This window comes from Nerophis lumbriciformis, linkage group LG37 (genome assembly GCF_033978685.3).
Source record: "Nerophis lumbriciformis linkage group LG37, RoL_Nlum_v2.1, whole genome shotgun sequence".
Lineage (NCBI taxonomy): Eukaryota > Metazoa > Chordata > Actinopteri > Syngnathiformes > Syngnathidae > Nerophis > Nerophis lumbriciformis.
Genome location: NC_084584.2, coordinates 11,925,001 through 11,945,788, shown reverse-complemented (window position 1 = coordinate 11,945,788; position 20,788 = coordinate 11,925,001). Strand labels below are relative to the sequence as shown.

At 39.5% G+C, this 20,788-nt stretch overlaps 1 protein-coding gene across 2 annotated transcripts in view; it reads left to right on the top strand.

Annotated features, from left to right (window-relative positions):
• The first annotated feature begins 1,161 nt into the window (after window positions 1–1,161).
• The window catches only part of pum1 (pumilio RNA-binding family member 1), a 91,116-nt gene continuing 71,489 nt past the window's right edge, over window positions 1,162–20,788 (top strand). Inside the window, exons 1-3 of one of the 2 annotated variants that reach the window (XM_061930999.2) lie at window positions 1,162–1,464; window positions 18,358–18,526; window positions 18,616–18,738. In XM_061930999.2, the coding sequence (XP_061786983.1) occupies window positions 1,331–1,464; window positions 18,358–18,526; window positions 18,616–18,738 (426 nt within the window). In that variant the 5' untranslated portion in view covers window positions 1,162–1,330. The remainder of the gene's footprint in view (window positions 1,465–18,357; window positions 18,527–18,615; window positions 18,739–20,788) is intronic. The other variant, XM_061930998.2, reaches the window with a different exon arrangement.

The window sequence follows — 20,788 nt, the reverse complement described above, 5'->3', positions numbered from 1 at the left end:
TATGTGTATATATATATATATATATGTATGTGTGTATATATATGTATGTATATATGTGTATGTATACATATGTATGTATGTGTATATATATATGTGTATATATATATATGTATATGTATACTGTATATGTATATATATATGTGTGTATACATATAGGTATATATATATATGTGTTCATGTATATATATATGTGTATACTGTATATATATATATTTATATGTATATATATACTGTATATGTGTATACTGTATATATACACATATGTATATATATATATATACTGTATATGTATATATATGTGTGTGTATGTATATGTGTATATGTATATATATGTGTATATATATATATGTGTATATATATTTGTATATATATGTGTGTTTATGTATATATATGTGTATTATATATATATGTATACATATATATACACATATATATACACACATTATATATATATATATATATATATATATATATATACGTATAGATATTTTTTTTAACTCATTGTTCAAAATTGATAATTGATGTTGTTGTGAATTACTGACCTGTTTAAGGCTCCAATTACTTCACATTAAATATTCTACTTTTAAAAAAATGTTGTGGGAAAAATACTGCAAATTGTATGTTTTTGCCATAATTTTTTTTTGTTTGTTTTAACCAAAAAGGCATGAAACATTAAACAAACGTTATATTGACAGACCTGAAGTTAGTAGTAGTAATAATAATAATAAGTAATACATTATTTATTGGTAACATTTTTATGTCTGAGACTCTTTCGGGCTCCCGGGAGCCCCGTTGTTTTTTTTTAAATAAAAAACTATCAAAATGGCCCTGCGTGTTTTCATTTTTCAGTCTGCCGCATTCAGTGGAAAAGGTTTGGACAACCCTGCGATATAATTATGTGAGTAACTGTCAATATGCCATCATTTTTGTTGTGATGAATGGAACGGTACAGTGTTGCCATGGCGACAGTCTGTCTGCATTACGTCACCCCCACACGCTTCGCTAAAGCGCTTCCTCGTCCGGTCTGGGCCACCCGAGGGAACCCGGCCCAGGTCCAACTGGCTCGGGCGAAGGTTTTGTTTTGGGCCTCTTTTTTTGAGGAGGGCAACCATGTGAGTGACCGCAGCAAGTTGCCATGGAAACGCACCATATGACCGCTATTAATGCGTATTTAAATGACAAAATAAATGGTGTTCGCCCACGGTGCCGCCCCTCTAACGCCGGTGTCCGCGAACGCATCCTGCCATTGACAAACAGCGTGAATGAGGTCCTCGAACGCAGCACGCAGCATAACAAAGGAGCGGGCCGCCCCCCCTCCCGGCTTGGCGCAATGAAGCACCATGCTTCCCATCATGCAGCGCTCGCGTCTACTCCTCCACCGAGCCGCCATGTTGTCGGAGTGAAATCCTGGGGTGCCAGAGAGAAACTGGGGCCGAAATCCGCGACCATCCACCCTCTCCGCCGGTGAGTAAGACCCCCTCGCCGGTGGGGACACGTCCGAGTGCTTGTGAGCCACCTCCGGGTGCGGATATTGTCGCAATGGCGGCCATGAGCAGGGTTTAAGGAGTGTTTTCGGAAGACGGAGCCGACTCCCGACTATAGCCTGCCCCCCCCTTTCCTCCCGTTGTGTCGGTCTTCTGCCCCAGACAGCTCAGCGGCCTTTGTTAACCCGAATACCTGTGGGGGGCTGCGGGCTCGACACGCCGGCACAGAGAGCCTCCTTCCGGGCTAACCGTAATGGCAAACACGGCGTTGCTGTTACAAAACACTCGTTTGTGGCGCCCATGTTTGCTCACCGGTTCACCGGGCGGTGTGCCGGAGTCCGGAGGCCGTGTTATTGTCGCTCGAACACGGCCGGGGAACCTTCCACCTGACGAACCCCGACATGGTGCGAGGGAAGACGGGCACGCGTTCATACCGATTGTCACCATTCCGTCTCGCTTTTGTTGTGTCATGTCTGCCATGGAAGTGGAGAGGGTTCGCCGCCGGGACAGCTAACGCTCCCACCGGCTATTACGTGCGTGGTGACACCGCGCAATGTGGCCGGTGAGGTATGCACGGTTCTCGGCGATGTTTTGCCCGGCGAAGAGCGCTCGTTTCCGGGTGTTGGAAGCCGCCTGTGCGTCATGTTGGTAATTGACTGTTGTGGATTTCCGGGTGTTGTGCCTTACCTGACTGCTAAACAACACCCGGCGCTTTATTGTTCTTTATTTTGTCTTTTTCTACCTAAGTCAGGCGTGTCTTTGTCTAGACTCTACAGGGTGTGTGTGTGTGCATGCAAAGATGGCTAACAAGTCTTTCTGCTCAAGGTAATAAAAATGTCCCAGCATTGTTTGAGTGCTGTCTACAGTCCAGGGACACGCGTGCAAAACTGCTGATTTTTGTGTTATTGATTAAAGCTGGCTGGGTAAAAAGGTAATATATCAGTTACACATTGACTCTTGCATATTAAAGTGTTTTCCCTTCTCAGCAGCCATTTTTACTTCCTATACAGTAGTGTTTTTCAACCTTTTTTGAGCCAAGGCACATTGTTTTAATAAATAAAATAATCTGGAGGCACACCACCAGTAGAAAAGGTTAAAAGATGAAATTCAACCAGGTTGTCGTGCCTTGTTTTCCAGTGTGTAGTGATTTAGTTCCTGTCTTGCGCTGTTTTGGTGGCCTTTCCTGTTTTGTTGGTGTTTCCCTGTAGCAGCTTCATGCCTTCCTTTTGAGTGCTATTCCCCGCACTTGCTTTGTTTTCGCAATTAAGACCGTTTCAGTTGTGCGGACGCTATCCTTCTTTGTGGGGACATTGTTGATTTGTCATGTCATGTACGGATGTACTTTGTGGACGCCCGTCTCTGCTCCGCACGCTGTAAGTCTTTGCTGTCGTCCAGCATTCTTTTTTTGTTTACTTTGCAGCCAGTTCAGGTTTACCTTTGTTTTGCTTCAGTGCCTTTTCCAGCGGGACTTGCTTGTTCATTTTAGGTTTACGCGTTACATACCTTTTACCTGCACTCTGCCTCCCGCTGTGCTCTGCATATTGGGATCACGACAAAAGTTTCCCATAAAGACCCTCATTCCTTGTGTTTATTTACTTTTACGTTATATTTTTTTGCACATCTTATGTAGTATTTATTTACCTTATTTATCTTTTGTTTATCTTTAATATATTTGTTAGATTGAATCTAAGTTTGCATATATTCATGTGTGTCTATATTTGTTGTGGGCACTAGGTGACAATTACCTTGGGAATTAAAGTGGGTGGGTATTGTAAGGGGTGGGGTTTACTATGTTACATATTGTAAAATGTGCAGATACCTCAACTTGCTGTTGCCATGATCCATCATACTGTACTGTCTGCAAAATTCAATAAAAATATTTGGAAGAAAAAAAGTTTCCCATAAAGGAGATGATAGCAGTGGGGTTTGACATGTCTGAGTGACATTAACTTATGTCAAGACCCAAGTTATATGACTTTGGGGTAAATGGTTGTAAAATTAGCATTTAAAAACAAGCATGTGTCACGTACCAAGTGGTATGACTCTAAGGTGTACGGCTAAAGCTAAAAAAGTGTAAAATTAGCTCAAAAAGCTAGCATGCTAATGTTGTCATGCTAACAGTTAACATGTGTCAAGTACCAAGTTATATGACTCTAAGGTTGAGAAATTAGCAAAAAAGTGTCAAATTTGCTAAAATATTTAGCATGTTAATAGCAGCATGCTAACATTAGCATATGTCAAGACCCGAGTTATATGACTTTGGGGTAAATGATGAAAGATGAAATTCAACCAGGTTGTCGTGCCTTGTTTTCCAGTGTGTAATGCTTTAGTTCCTGTCTTGCGCTGTTATTTTGGTGGCTCTTCCTGTTTTGTTGGTGTTTCCCTGTAGCAGCTTCATGCCTTCCTTTTGAATGCTATTCCCCGCACTTGCTTTGTTTTCGCAATTAAGACTGTTTCAGTTGTGCGGACGCTATCCTTCTCTGTGGGGACATTGTTGATTTGTCATGTCATGTACGGATGTACTATGTGGACGCCCGTCTCTGCTCCGCACGCTGTAAGTCTTTGCTGTCGTCCAGCATTCTTTTTTTGTTTACTTTGCAGCCAGTTCAGGTTTACCTTTGTTTTGCTTCAGTGCCTTTTCCAGCGGGACTTGCTTGTTCATTTTAGGTTTACGCGTTACATACCTTTTACCTGCACTCTGCCTCCCGCTGTGCTCTGCATATTGGGATCACGACAAAAGTTTCCCATAAAGACCCTCATTCCTTGTGTTTATTTACTTTTACGTTATATTTTTTTGCACATCTTATGTAGTATTTATTTATTTATTTACCTTATTTATCTTTTGTTTATCTTTAATATATTTGTTAGATTGAATCTAAGTTTGCATATATTCATGTGTCTATATTTGTTGTGGGCACTAGGTGACAATTACCTTGGGAATTAAAGTGGGTGGGTATTGTAAGGGGTGGGGTTTACTATGTTACATATTGTAAAATGTGCAGATACCTCAACTTGCTGTTGCCATGATTCATCATACTGTACTGTCTGCAAAATTCAATAAAAATATTTGGGGAAAAAAAAAGTTTCCCATAAAGGAGATGATAACGGTGGGGTTTGACGTGTCTGAGTAACATTAACATATGTCAAGACCCAAGTTATATGACTTTGGGGTAAATGGTTGTAAAATTACGTGCCAAGTTGTATGACTCCAAGGTGTACGGTTAAAGCTAAAAAAGTGTAAAATTAGCTCAAAAAGCTAGGATGCTAATGTTGTCATGCTAACAGTTAACATGTGTCAAGTACCAATTTATATGACTCTAAGGTTGAGAAATTAGCAAACAAGTGTCAAATTTGCTAAAATATTTAGCATATTATGATAAATAAATGATAAATGGGTTGTACTTGTATAGCGCTTTTCTACCTTCAAGGTACTCAAAGCGCTTTGACACTACTTCCACATTTACCCATTCACACACACATTCACACACTGATGGAGGGAGCTGCCATGCAAGGCGCTAACCAGCACCCATCAGGAGCAAGGGTGAAGTGTCTTGCTCAGGACACAACGGACATGACGAGGTTGGTACTAGGTGGGGATTGAACCAGGGACCCTCGGGTCGCGCACGGCCACTCTTCCACTGCGCCACGCCGTCCCTTAATAATATGTTAATAGTAGCATGCTAACATTAGCATATGTCAAGACCCAAGTTATATGACTTTGGGGTACCTTTGTTTTGCATAGCCATCCCTATGCTTCAGTGCCTTTTCCAGCGGGACTTGCTTGTTCATTTTTGGTTGAAGTGTTGCATACCTTTTACTGTGCTCTGCATATTGGGATCACAACAGACCATCCTCGTCTCACCCGACGCCTTCCGACTTCTACAAAGCAATTAAGTACCTGCTGCCTAGGGATGATGTTTGATAAGAAATTATCGAGTTCGAGCCTATTATCGAATCCTCTTATCGAACCGATTCCTTATCGATTCTCTTATCGAGTCCAGATAGGTTGTTGTATATGGAAAACAACACAATATTTGGTTTAACAAATCACTTCATATTCTCTACTGCTCGCTACTATAGTATTACCATATCTGAGTTATTGTGCAGAAATGTGGGGAAATAACTACAAATGTGTGCTACATTCGTTAACCGTGTTACAAAAAAGATCAATTAGACTGATACATAATGTTGGGTATAGAGAACATACAAACACTTTATTTATTGAGTCAAAAATATTAAAGTTCGATGATTTGGTAAAATTGCAAACAGCTAAAATGATGTGGAATTAAATGATGGAATGGATTAAGTAAAGAAGTTAAACATTGTACTGATATGATCCACTTTAAGAGGTTGTTCAAATGAATAATGCTTACAAAGTACAAAGAAGAAGAATTATGAGAAATACTTTCAACCTTAATAAGATATTCTTCATCTCATGTTAATAATGACTGAATTAATTAATTACATATTACAAAACTTTTGTATATACTAATTCACAGATATTTTATTATAAAAAGGTCAGTAAATGATGTATATATTTGTAAATGCTATGAAGTGGAAAAGGGGTAGGATTAAATAAGCTTTACTTCTTCCTACTCCTGTAAAGTGAAATGATATGAAACTGATGTATTATGATGTGGTCGGATCATGTTTTGTTTAGTTATGTTCTGTTAGTTTTGGACTTCCTTAGTTGTTTTGTGCACTTCGGGGTTTTGTTTTAGTCACCATGGTTACTTATGATTTTCACCTGTTGCTCATCAGAGACTCTATTTAAGCCTGCCTTTTCCGGTCACTCGTCGTGGCTTCATTGTTTGCATTTGCAACAGTTACGTTGGCATTCTGGTTTTCGCGCTCATGATTCCTGTGCTAAGTTACCTTAGCTTCTAGTATTCCTGTGCTAAGTAAGTTTTTGCTTTAGCTTCTCGTGCGAACGGCACACTTTCCTTTTGTTTCGTTCCTGTCTGTTGTAATGTGTGATTTATGAGAAATAAATCATCTCCTACCTGCACGCTTTCGTCCGGAGCCGTCAGTTTTGCGTCCCGGGAACGAACCGCAGCACGCTGCACCCCACCGTGACAAAGCTACGTGACGTCATTTCTTGTGATGTCTCACGGGGCATTTCTTGTCGGGACGGGATTCGTTCCCAGGGATTCGAATAAAGAACCAACTCTTTTTCTTTACTATAGTGGTCTCGATAACGGGTACCGGTTCGAGTCCGAGGACTCTGTTCTTTTCTTATCGAACAACCGGGAAAACCGGGTTCGAGCATCATCCCTACTGCTGCCACCTACTGATATGGAGTATTACGTGGTTGCCCTGCTGAGCTCTACACAGCACAGACAACGGCACATTATTCGCAGATTACAATTATTGATTTGCAAAAAATATTTTTTTGGACCAGTTAGGTCAGGGGTCGGCAACCTTTACCAGTCAAAGAGCCATTTTGACCAGTTTCACAAATTATAGAAAACAATGGGAGCCGCACAAACTTTTGAAATTTTAAATGAAATAACACTGCATACAAAGGTTTTTTTTTTGCTTTGTGCTATGTATAAACCAGGGGTCTCAGACACGCTGCCCACACCTTTTTATGGAATTTTTAAGCTGGTGCGGCACGCAGGTTTTAAATGAATAGCGCTTGTCAGCGTCATGCGTGCCGTGATGGTACAGCATATAGCGCCCACTACAACCAGCGTGCCTGATCAGCCACATGTTGAATGTGGCTTTCGCTTTCTCACGTACAACGTATGACAGCAAGGCATACTTGGTCAACAACCACACAGGTTACACTGACGGTGGCGGTATAAAAAAAACTTTAACACTCTTACTAATAATGCGCCACACTGTGAACCCACACCAAACAAGAATGACAAACACATTTCGGGAGAACATCTGCACCGTAACACAACATAAACAGGGGGGGGGTTGATGTGTTAGGGAGCAGGCTTGGGGTGGGGGCGGGGTTTGGTGGTAGCAGGGGTGTATAATGTAGCCCGGAAGAGTCAGGGCTGCATGGGATTCTGGGTGTTTGTTCTGTTGTGTTTATGTTGTGTTAAGGTGCAGATGTTCTCCCGAAATGTGTTTGTCATTCTTGTTTGGTTTTGGTTCAAAGTGTGGCGCATTATTATTAAGAGTGTTAAAGTTGTTTTATATGGTCACCGTCAGTGTAACCTGTGTGGCTGTTGACCAAGTATGCCTTGCTGTCACGTACGTATGCAAGCATAAGATGCATACTGTATATCAAGTGGTTGGGCTGGCACGCTGTTAATACAGATTGTAGAGAGTGCCAAATGCTGTACCATCATGGAACGCCCTAATTATAACTAAGTGTGAAAATCGGTGAATATTAGTCCCGGGAGTATTCTGCGAGAGGCACTGTGATCCGGAAGTATCCCGGGAAAATCGGGGGGTTCGGCGAGTAAGCTGCTGAGCCGCATCAGAGTGATCAAAGAGCCGCATGCGACTCCGGAGCCGCGGGTTGCCGACCCCTGAGTTAGGTGAATTTGTATAATTTCCCACGGCACACCAGACAGTATCTGACGGCACACTCGTTGAAAAACACTGCTCTACAGAGCTTTTTCAGCCCCCAAACTGGTTCCTTTCTGAGGGTAATTGAATCCCACTGGTGTAAAAAACAAAGGTATAAAAATAAAAAACCACTGACTTGCCATCAGTGCCAGCCTGAAGAAAGTTTCCCATAAAGGAGATGATAACGGTGGGGTTTGACGTGTCTGAGTGACAGGTGCAGCCTCTTTTTGACGTCCCGTGTTTTTGGAAGTGTTTGTCGATTTTGAAATGCTCCAATCTATATTGCGATACATCCAGCGATAACTTGACTGGAAGTTATAGTAGAACTCGGGTTGAAAACTGTATCACCATATGTAATAATGATTGATAAATTTGATCACTGATAAATGGTAAATGGGTTATACTTGTATAGCGCTTTTCTACCTTCAAGGTACTCAAAGCGCTTTGACACTATTTCCACATTCACCCATTCACACACACACATTCACACACTGATGGCGGAAGCTGCCATGCAAGGCCCTAACCACGACCCATCAGGAGCAAGGTTGACTAGGTTGGTAGAAGGTGGGGATAACTCAAAGACATCCGTGTGCAACATAAACAATTTCTTCCAAAAAACTACTATAGTTGTTCATACTGTCATCTATTGTTATGAAAACTGTAAAAAAAAAAAGATCCAACCACTGTAGCATCAGTAACATAACTATTACTTTTGAGAATTGTATTGATCCGCCCACCTTTGTTTACATTCAAAAGCTCTAGCTTGCGGTTAGGTTAACAGTGTGTAGTGTAGCATGTTTCGCTATTCCTCATCCTCCAGTGATAATGCTACCTGTAAGAAACAGTTCATTTACCCCTTGGAGGCAAGGATTGCTGACTTATAAGGGGGTTTCCCACTGTGGAGGGACTTATGCCGCTAGCGAGAACGCTCCAGCGCGTTGAGGACTTGTTTGTTCCTCGTTGCAGTCAAACTACACAGCTAGAGTGTGTCAACTAGGGATGTCCCGATCCAGGTTTTTGCACTTCCGATCCGATACCGATATTGTTTTTGCACTTCCGATCCGATACCGATACCGATACTGGCCTATCCGAGCATGTATTAAAGTTTAAAGTTATTTAGCCTACTTAGTTGTCAGAATCATGTTGAAAAGGGTTTTAGTACTCTTGATAACAACTAGCCAGCTGAATTAGGGGAGTTTGAATAATACACAATGGTTGGTAACAAGAAACTGACCTGTTTATTCAAGGATAAACACAAAATAGACAAAATTATACATGACAAACAGAAATGGCATCATTGAAACTAGGGCTGGGCGATATGGCCTTTTTTAATATTGCGATATTTTAAGGCCATATTGCGATACACGATATATATCTCGATATTTTGCCTTAGCCTTGAATGAACACTTGATGCATATAATCACAGCAGTATGATGATTCTATGTGTTTTGATTGATTGATTGAGACTTTTATTAGTAGGTTGCACAGTGAAGTACATATTCCGTACAATTGACCACTAAATGGTAACACCCCAATAAGTTTTTCAACTTGTTTAAGTCGGGGTCCACCTAAATTGATTCATGATACAGATATATACTATCAGATATATACTATCATCATAAGACAGTCATCACACAAGATAATCACATTGAATTATTTACATTATTTATAATCCAGGGTGTGGAGGGGGGCGCCGGATGTAAGTGTCAAAAAGACAGCCAAAAGAGTTTGATATGAGAATAAATCTAAAGTTAAAATATAGGGTAGAAATGCACCCATTTGCAGGAAATGTAGTCTTGATTTTCAAAATTTTCTTTCAAGGCTTGCATGTCTACATTAAAACATTCTTCATACTGCATTAATATATGCTACTTTTAAACTTTCATGCAAAGAAGGAAATCACAACTAAAAAAATCACTAATTTTTTCATACGGTGTTGATGTGGAAATGTTTGCCTCTGCATTTTGATGGTGTGGACGTGTGGCACCGAATGGAGATAAGCGTCTCGACAGACGTTACAATATTTGAACAATGATGACGAAAACTGTTTTCTCTGTCGTGTCCGTGTGTCGAAAATTGTTATGCGCTTATTTTTTAATTTGATTTTGTGCGTGGCATATAATTGCCATGCGCACAGGCGTGCACCTTAGAGGGAACGTTGGTCACACGGCTGCGCTAGCATCACAGCTAACGTTAGCCATGCTGCTACGTCTCTGCTCGGGGAGGACGTATACGTATGTGACGTATGACGTGACAGTGTGTGACGTGTGTAAGAAGGTGCGCTTGCTGTCTGTGAGAGGGAGACACAGGAAAGAGTGAGAAGAGCCTGTCGTGTAATGCCAGCAGCTAAAAGCAACTGCTTGAGAATTCACAGACCTGTGGATGTGTTGAAGGTGTGCTGGAAAATGCGGAACTGAAATTACGGAGCAGCAGAAAAGTGGAATGTATTATTTAAATCGGTGCGTTGGAAAACATGGACCGGAATTTTTTTTTTTAACTAGATCTGGATCTGCATTTTCCCATGTCTTGCCGATACGCATTTTTTGGCAAATATCGGCGGCCGATCCGATCCAAATATCGGATCGGGACATCCCTAGTGTCAACAACATGCAATATCGCAATTTAACGATAGTATTCGTACGCTCTAACATTTTAACATGAAAACTTCTTTTTTTTGAGTTGGGTTTGAGTTTATTTCGAACATGCATGCATACAACATGATACATCACAATTGACAGTTTTTCAATGCAACATGTTCAAAAACTTAGATGCTTACTGAAATTTAACGGTAGTCAATGGTACTTTAAACCCCTTAATGCACTGAACCGCAACATGACAGGGGAACACTGCACGCGTGCAACGTCATACGCCCTCGCCGAGCAGAGAGGTAGCGGCATGGGTAACGTTAGCTGTGGTAATACGAGAGAAAGAAGGTGCGAATCTGGTAACAAATGAAGGAAGAATTAATTCCCAAGAAAAACAGCAGGGGGTTCATCGTCGAGCGGTGGTTTGGCTTCAAGCGGGAAGATGTCGAACAGACAACCGTAATTTGTCAAGTGTGGGGCAAAAGCGTTGCTACAAAAAGTAGCATTACTGCTAATATGTAGCATCATATGAAAAGTCACCCGCTCGAGAATAAGTGCTTGAAACTCTGCATGTCAACATCTCCGTTCAGTGCCACACCCACAAAATGCAGAGGCAACCATTTCCAGATCAACCCCGTATGAAAAAACTAGTCAACAACAGGAGATAACGTCCGCAGGAACCTACCACATAGCGAAGGACATACACTATTTGATTTCCTATTATGCAGCTCATTTTTATTTGACACTTATTGAACTATATTGTGTGACATCATGCACAAAAGTGCACTTTATTTGTTTTAAACTATTGTAGTGGCGTTCTGTACAAAAAGTGCACTTTAATTGAGTGTTGTTTTGATATGTCATCTTAGTGACATCATGCACAAAAGTACACTAACAGCTTGTCTCTGACAATCTTGCACTTTCTGTTTTGAAATGACATGAATGTTTGTGTCACTGCTTAATAACTCTTTAATAAATACACTTTTAGTTGTGATTTCCCTCTCTGCAAGAAAGTTTAAAATAAGCATACATTAATGCAGTATGAACAAGAATGTTTTTTATGTTTTTTTTATTATTTCATTTTATTTTATTGACATCCAGCATCAGACATTCCTATCCATTACATCATATTCACAAAAATCATATATCAATTGTCTTCCCTAAATGTCAAAAATATTTTTGTTTATTTCCCATCCATACCACCCAACCCCCCCGAAAGAAAGAAACAACAAAAAAACTAATTAATATCTACAAATACATCGATTAAATAAACAGAAGAAAAAAGAGGAAATAATAATACATTAATAATAATAATAATAATAATAATAATAATAATAAAAAATAAAATATAAAAAGATATATATATATATATATATATATATATATATATATATATATATATATATATATATATACATACACACACACACACACATATATACAGATATATATACACATATAGGGAGAATGTTTTAATGTAGACACATAGAATCATCATACTGCTGTGATTATCAGGCATGTGATTTTTCCGTCTAAAGTCGGAATTCCGTCTTTTTTAATCTCGGGGGGAAAACAATTTTTATCTCCCGTTTTTCCGTTTTTTTTCCGACCCTAAATCAAGATTCGAGACGTAGTTTATATTACGCCGTAGTTGATTGGTCGATATGTTCCTTGTGACCAATCAGGACATCTGTTATGAATGATGACGTTAATAACGTCATCATTCATAATGGTTATTACCGCCATTTTCCATATGTAAACGATGTCGGTTCTCAAGAGAAAGGACGCTTTACGAGTAAAAGAAATTGATAAACATGTCAAAAATAAGTTTCGATGGGACTGGATGGAAAGGGAAATCACTGATACTGTTGGGAAGAAGAAGGTTACGACTTTGTTCGGTGATTTTATTCGGAAAATCGATCGTCCCGGAAAGGTTTTGTGCACGTGGTGTCATGATAATATTGACTATGGATCACGAGGTTTCAAGGCTTTGGAAGTACATGCGAAACGCCAAAAACATATGAAACAACTTGAAGCAAGGTATGTTCTATTAATGATGTTTTCATGTCTTTAAACACTAAAATATTTTCTTCAAATGGTGCTGTCTTTGTTAATTTTAGCATGTTAAATTGGTGAAAAACCAGGAGCTTCGGGGGGCCTGGACTTGGCTGGGGGCCTTCGTCCCCCAGACCCCAGGAAAATTTTTCAGTCTTTTTCATTGTGGTCAAATCACATGCCTGGATTATATGCATCAAGTGTTCATTCAAGGCTAAGGCAAAATATCGAGATAAATATTGTGTATCGTGACATGGCCTAAAAATATCGAGATATTAATAAAAGGCCATATCGCCCGGCCCTACTTTAAACCCCTTAATGCACTGAACCGCAAGGTGACGGGGGAACACTGTTCTTGATAATACTACTGTCGTTGTAGTACATTATACTGATTAGTTTTTCTTGCATGTTAAAAGTGGTGTTTTGGAGGGCCAAGCACGGGCTTAAAGGTATTTCAATTGATTTCAGTGCGGGGTGCAGTATTTTAAGTTCTGAACCAATTGAGCTCGTAAGTTGAGTTGTAGCTATATAAGGTGACCAAGTTATAGTAAACATCTCTCAGTATGATGTAACTGCAATAATAAACATATACTGTGTCAATCTAAACAGAGCTGTGAAGTATTAGATGATGTTTGAAACCTCTGCACGTCACTTAATCCACTCCAACGTGACCATAAATCCTATTTCGTGTCCACTTTTAAGATGCCTCCAAGATATGCTCTTTATCACAGAGAAGTCGATTATTAGATCTCCCGAGGGGCGGAGAATACATTTGTAAACAGCATTTGTGCTAGATGTGCGATTACACGCTCTCCTCTTCTGGCTGACTGAAGATCTGCTTGGAAATTTTGTTCAATTGTGAAGAAGAGATTAGAGATTTTGTTTTATTGATATTCCATTCCTACGATGGACTGAGTTGTAGTTAAACCTACAACATTTATTCTCCTCTCTTGGCCATTGTCACTGCTGTCTTCCTTGTTTTCTACAACCTCTGCGATGACTGCAAAAAAGACAGAGTTTAATCATCAGGTCATCCTTTCACAGACGTTCCCTTCTTCTGACGTTTTAAAAGCCGAGTTCAGAGTCCTGCTTCAGTACACGGGTCACAACCAAGCTGATTGATGTTGCCACAACATGTCAGCTCTCTTAAAGGGAATGTTGCCTATCGTTCACAATCATTGCAAGAGACAAGAAGACAAAAGGTTTTTGTTTTTTTATCCGCTTTTGTAACATTTAAAATTGGGCTCGTTCTTGGTGGCGAGCAATGCTCTTAATGGAAGCAATCCATTCTACCTCTAAATCACTTTTAAAATGCATTCAAAAACCGTCAATACTTTATTTACGTTCCGTAACCTGTATAATACCCAAACTGTAGCAACGTTGTTATTGTAAGAGTGAACACCGAGAAACTCTTTCTAGTGTAGTAACTAGAGATGTCCAATAATGGCTTTTTTGCCGATATTGTCCAACTCTTAATTACCGATTCCGATATCAACCGAAACTGATATATACAGTGGCGGAATTAACACATTATTATGCCTAATTTTGTTGTGATGCCCCGCTGGATGCATTAAACCAGGGGTGCTCACACTTTTTCTGCAGGCGAGCTACTTTTCAATTGATCAAGTCGTGGGGATCTACCTCATTCATATATATCATTTATATTTACTTATTTATGAAATATATGTTTTTGTTAACAAGTTAAAGGTGTTTAATGATAAGGCAAGCATGTTTAACACATATAGTTAATATTGTTAATAAAGTAAAGGTGTTTAATGATAATACAAGAATCAGGGGTGCTCACACTTTTTCAGCATGCAAGCTACTTATAAAATGATCAAGTCAAAATGATGTACCTACTACAAAAATGCTAAACATATATTTATTTCTAAATATATTGAGGATTCTTTATATCGAAGATAATATTTCTGCCTTATTTTTAAAGTCTCGGAACAATGAGTCAGCTGCTTCAACGAATGCCTCCTTTACCATCCCTCCGTTTTGGAAGGACTTCTTGTTATTAACGATGATGTGACTCACCCGGAATGATGCTTCGGTGGCGACTTTCGCTTTTGAAGTTTGTTGTGTGAAAAATGACTGCTGTCCGGACAACTGGGATTTCAGTTCCTTCACCTTTCTCTTTCTCAGCTCGCTTTTCAGCGGGAAGTCTGTGTCGTATTTTCCATGATTAGTCCGAAAATGCCGCTCCACATTTCCCTTCTTTGGTATTGCGATGGCAGATTGGCAGATGAGGCAAACGCACTTCGAAAATGTCATCGTGAAAAGAAAGTCCTCCTCCCATTCCGTATGAAAGTGATACGTTTTTGTCTTCTTACTTGGTCCAGCTCCCCCACTCATTTTTATACCCTTAAGAGAAAAAACCGAGGGCTGAAAATTGGCGGTAACTCGCTGACAAGCTTGTTAGCTTTGCTGCACTGAGCGCCGTTGTTTGCGCATGCGCAGTGACCTAAGTGTCAGAAAAACGAAGATGTCATCTGACTGGCTGCCCTGTTTATCAATCAAAAGACGGGATGGATGATAGGCTGGCGTCAATTTTTTTAAAACATTTTTTAATGTAATGCTATTTTTATTTTTTTTTATTTTTATTTTTTAATGTAATGCGATCTACCAATACTACCTTTGCGATCGACTGGTAGATCGCGATTGACGTATTGAGCACCCCTCCATTAAACAATGTAACAAGGTTTTCCAAAATAAGAGAACAACTTCAACTCAAGTTATGGAAAAAAATGCCAACATGGCACTGCCATATTTATTATTGAAGTCACAAAGTGCATTATTTTTTTTAACATACCTCAAAACAGCAGCTTGGAATTTGGGACATGCTCTCCCTGAGAGAGCATGAGGAGTTTGAGGTGGGTGGGGTTGGAGATAGCGGGGTGTGTATATTGTAGCGTCCCGGAAGAGTTAGTGCTGCAAGGGGTTCTGGGTATTTGTTCTGTTGTGTTTATGTTGTGTTACAGTGCGGATGTTCTCCCCGAAATGTGTTTGTCATTCTTGTTTGGTGTGGGTTCACAGTGTGGCGTATATTTGTAACAGTGTTAAAGTTGTTTATACGGCCACCCTCAGTGTGACCTCTATGGCTGTTGACCAAGTATGCTTTGCATTCACTTGTGTGTGTGAAAAGCCGTAGATATTATGTGATTGGGCCGACACGCAAATGCAGTGCCTTTTAAGGCACGCCCCCAATATTGTTGTCTGGGTGAAAATCGGGAGAAATTCAGGAGATTTTCGGGAGGGGCACTGAAATTCGGGAGTCTCCCGGGAAAATCGGGAGGGTTGGCAAGTATGACTGGGAGACGCAACTGCTCTGTACTTCTCCCTATGTCCGTGTACCACTCCGTACAGCGGCGTTTTAAAACGTCATAAATGTTACTTTTTGAAACCGGTACCGATAATTTCCGATATTACATTTTAAAGCATTTATCGGCCGATAACATCGGCAGTCCGATATTATCGGACATCTCTAGTAGTAACACATCGGAGTGCTACAGTATTAGTCGCAAAAGCTAACTACGACAAAAGATAAGCTCACTTCTACTCAAACACGAAACACGTTTGAGTTTGTAATGCACAACACCGCAATAGGAAATCAGTCTGTTCTGACTGAAAAACATGAACAATCATATTACAGTACCTCTAAAGTATTATTTCATGTTTTGTCTGTACACAGCTAGCCAGACAGTAAGACGTGCTGCGTGTATCATGATCAACAGCTGGCCGGGGACGTTTTTTTCTGGTTTATTTGGGGTAAGCACTCAATTTATTTCAAAATAGCTTGTCTCCAAATCCCACATTTATAGCTTCTAGTCACTTTCACCTCACTCTCTCGGCTTCCGTCTGGTCTCACTCGTCCTTCGTGCTCACTTCTAGAAGCAGTAGTTCATCCTCAGTATATTCAGCTTCAAAAATAAAAGGTCGTCTTCGATGTTTGTTGCCAAGTCTGCCATGATTTTAGCACACACACACACACACGTTTTGTACCTGGAAGAGGAACACACATTGTCGGATGCGTGTTGCTAAGGAAACGGAAATAAATGCGCGGAAGAATTCAGTCCCGGAAATGATTACAATGATCAAAATACGGTAAATATTGAACATATTGTTATGAAGGTGTCTGTTACTACATTATATATATACTTGCAATGTGTATATTGTACTTATTACATATTGTTATGAAGGTGTCTGTTACTGCATTATATATATACCTGCAGTGTGTATATAAAACATATTACATGTTATGAAGGTGTCTGTTTCTAAATTATGTATATACTTGCAGTGTGTATATTGTACATATTACATATTGTTATGAATGTCTCTGTTACTACATTATATATAGACTTGCAGTGTGTATATTGGACATATTACATATTGTTTTGAAGGTGTCTGTTACTACATTTTATGTATATATATATATATATATATATATATATATATATATATATATATATATATATATATACTTGCAGTGTGTATATAAAACATATTACATGTTATGAAGGTGTCTGTTACTACATTATGTATATACTTGCAGTGTGTATATTGTACATATTGTTATGAAGGTCTCTGTTACTACATTATATATATATACTTGCAATGTGTATATCGGACATATTACATATTGTTATGAAGGTGTCTGTTACTACATTATATATATACTTGCAGTGTGTATATTGTACATTATACATATAGTTATGAAGGTGTCTGTTACTACATTATATATATATATATACTTGCAATGTGTATATTGTACATATTGATATGAAGGTGTCTGTTACTACATTATATATATATATACTTGCAGTGTGTATATTGTACATATTACATATAGTTATGAAGGTGTCTGTTACTACATTATATATATACTTGCGATGTGTATATTGGACATATTACATATTGTTATGATGGTGTCTGTTACTACATTATGTCTATACTTGCAGTGTGTATATTGTACATATAGTTATGAAGGTGTCTGTTACTACATTTTATATATATACTTGCAGTGTGTATATTGTACATATTCCCCTTTAAGCATGTTATCTGCACGCTTAAGACCATGTCCATTGTTCACGAATACTTAAAAAAAAAAAAAAAAAAGACAACTCAGACACTTGTAAACGTGTTAGCATATTAGATAATGCTAACGATGCTTACTTCATTACATTATGATAGTACGTACAAACTCGCATGAAAACACTCCTGCTGACATCACATGTGGGACGGTTTAGCAAGTAATAGTTGTTTTAGTTATTTTCTAAAACTTCCCAAAGTTGTTTGGAGTGATGGGTGAAGAATCCACACGAGTAGGAATTGTCTTGACGATTAAAAGACTGAACGGCGCGGAGTGACAAACAAGCAGTGGTTTCACGTAGTCACGGCTAGCGTTAGCACAAACTAGCAGTGTGAGGCGATCCTTCATCGGCTTGTGTCCCGGTAGTGCCTCCCCCTTTGCTGTGGCATCTTTTTCAGTCTCATCACAATTAAAGACTTCCTGAGGAACAAAACCCCAATCGCTGATAAAATCCTCGAATTGAATGGGCCGCAGCCCACAACTTGCTAAAATGCTTGTCTAGCAACCTGAAAAGAATACAGCAAGACCTGTGTGATAAAATATATCCACCATGGGTGATTATGCAAATTATTTGATGATGTCATATTAACCCCGCTTGGTTTCTTCTCTGCAGGCTGTGGTGGAATGAGCAGTGTGTGTTGAAGAGGAAAGCAGTGCTCTGGCAGGATTCCTTCAGCCCCCACCATAGAACTACACCCCCCAGCATGCCTGTGGTGCTGAGCAGTGGAGGACACGCCCCTCCCACTGGGCAAACCCCTCTGGCCACGCCCCCCAGCCAGCAGGTAGCGCTTTAATTAACACGACTGTCGAAGGTCACGTTCTCTGCACTGATGTCTGACCGTGACCGATTCTGTCCTCCCCCCGCCCGCAGGGTGTGGCGGGTGCTGGACGCTCCCAGGATGACGCCATGGTCGACTACTTCTTCCAGCGGCAGCACGGCGAGCAGCCTGGCAAACATCGCTGGCCCACCGGGGACAACATCCACGACAGCCAGGTGTGCCAACAGCATGTTTACGTGGACAAATATCTCACTCAATATTTGAATTCAATGTGTCACCATGCTGCTTTGAGTAGGTCTGTTGTCCTTTAAATCAGTCCAACTCACGCAAATTCAACCAATGCCCACAGCGTTCCGCACATTTTGTCCAATAAGTTTTGATCAGAGAGTCATACCTGCCAACTACTCCGGTTTTCCCGTAATTCGTACGGTTTTCATCAACCTATTCCGGGTTACGGTTGCAGTGATAAAAAATACGGTTTTTCATTAATTAAAAAAAAAAAAAGGGTGAAAACTACGCGAATTGCACCTTGTGCAGACAAGATTTTTCGATCGGACACGGAGGAATTAGTTATGTAAAAGACCACGTTGGGACAAAAAAACACAAGTCTAATGCCGTTGCTAGCGATACAAGTGGAAAACTTTCAACGTTTTTCGTCGCCCAAACAGATTCTTTGGATGTGATAAATGCCGAAGTTTTATTTACGGAGGCAATAATTGAGCATGGATTTCCAATCGCACTGGCTGATCACATGGGACAGTTAAATGTTTGTAATGTAACCTTTAAAAATCATTACGCGGTGATCGCGGTCCCAAAAATAAACTTTTCTTGCATGATAATGTCCAGAAAAATTCGCTTTATATTACTATAGAGTCCTTTTAACGAATGAGTTTGATGGTTTATCACAAACCTTAAATGAAAGAAGTCCTTTGTTCTCCTGCACCGCATGCACTTTGGCCTTGCTTCGTGTTTGGTGCGCAATCCTGTCGGCTGTATTTCACAGCACGACATACTGTTAAAAGTGTTTATACTATTTATGCTTTCAAGTCCAAGTTGAAGAAATCTTGTTAAATGTTGACAGCATAACTACCAAAATACAGAAGTATGTCCTTAATATTTTTGCAGTGCTATTTCTGTTGAAAAGTTAAAATGATTACAATAGAGATGTGATGTGCCACTTTTCAAGTGTCTGATGGCTTAAATTAATTTTCATTAATTTTTCATATTTTGAATTCTTTTGAAAGGCTTACAAAAAAACTACATTTGAATTGTAATTCCATGCTATTGACAGGACTATTAATTTTAATGAAGTTAGCTTACCATGTTTACAGTATGATAATTGTGATAGAAATGTGAATTTTAGGCACAGAATATGTTTTACAATTGAACAAGGCAGTAGATTATACAAGCTTGGACAGAAAGTTAATAATGACACCAATTTTTTTTTTAATGGAATTGTTTAGTACTGTTTTACCATTTGTTTACTGTAAAAAGTGTTTATACTGTTTATACTTTCAATTAACAAATTTAAGTCTTGTGAAAGGTTGACAGGATAACTGGCATTAACTGTCAAAATAATTTCAAACTATTGAAGTTAGCTTACAGAATAAACATGTCAATCAACCCATATGATTTTTGCTGTAATATTTTTGTTTTGAAAAGTCACTGTGACTGATAGAAAAGTGATGGTTTTAGCAACATTTTAACCTGTCTGAATGCTAATAATCATTTTGCGTCGGGGGGCGAAGCCCTGAACCCTCCACCAGGACTTTGTCCTGGACCTACCGGGGCCTGCGGCCCTTGGACCCTGGCTACTAGGTTTTTCTGATTTCAAAAGTTGGCAGGTATGGAGAGTGCATGTCTTTGTGTAGATGAAACAGGAACAGCTAACGTGTAACTTATTGTTGAAACGACAAAATTGTCGCTCAGGCCTACTTCCAGGTTTCTGTCTGCAGTGCTCGGCCTTCTGGGAAATGTAGTGTATAAACATTCATTTCCTGGGTGACGTGTATTTACATATTTATTTAACTTGTATTTATTCAAGGAAAGACTGATTTTCATTTGCAATGCTGGCCTTGTAAGGAGGCAGCGTTTACAAGATATTGAATGTGATTATAATCTCTTAGAAAATGCACTATAGATCGCACTCAACAGTTCACAAATGCTCTTGAAGGGTAGCGGTAAATGAATAGGGGTGCACAAAAAAATATGTACATCTGTATCGCGATTCCTATTCATCATGATTCTTAATCGATTCACACTTTT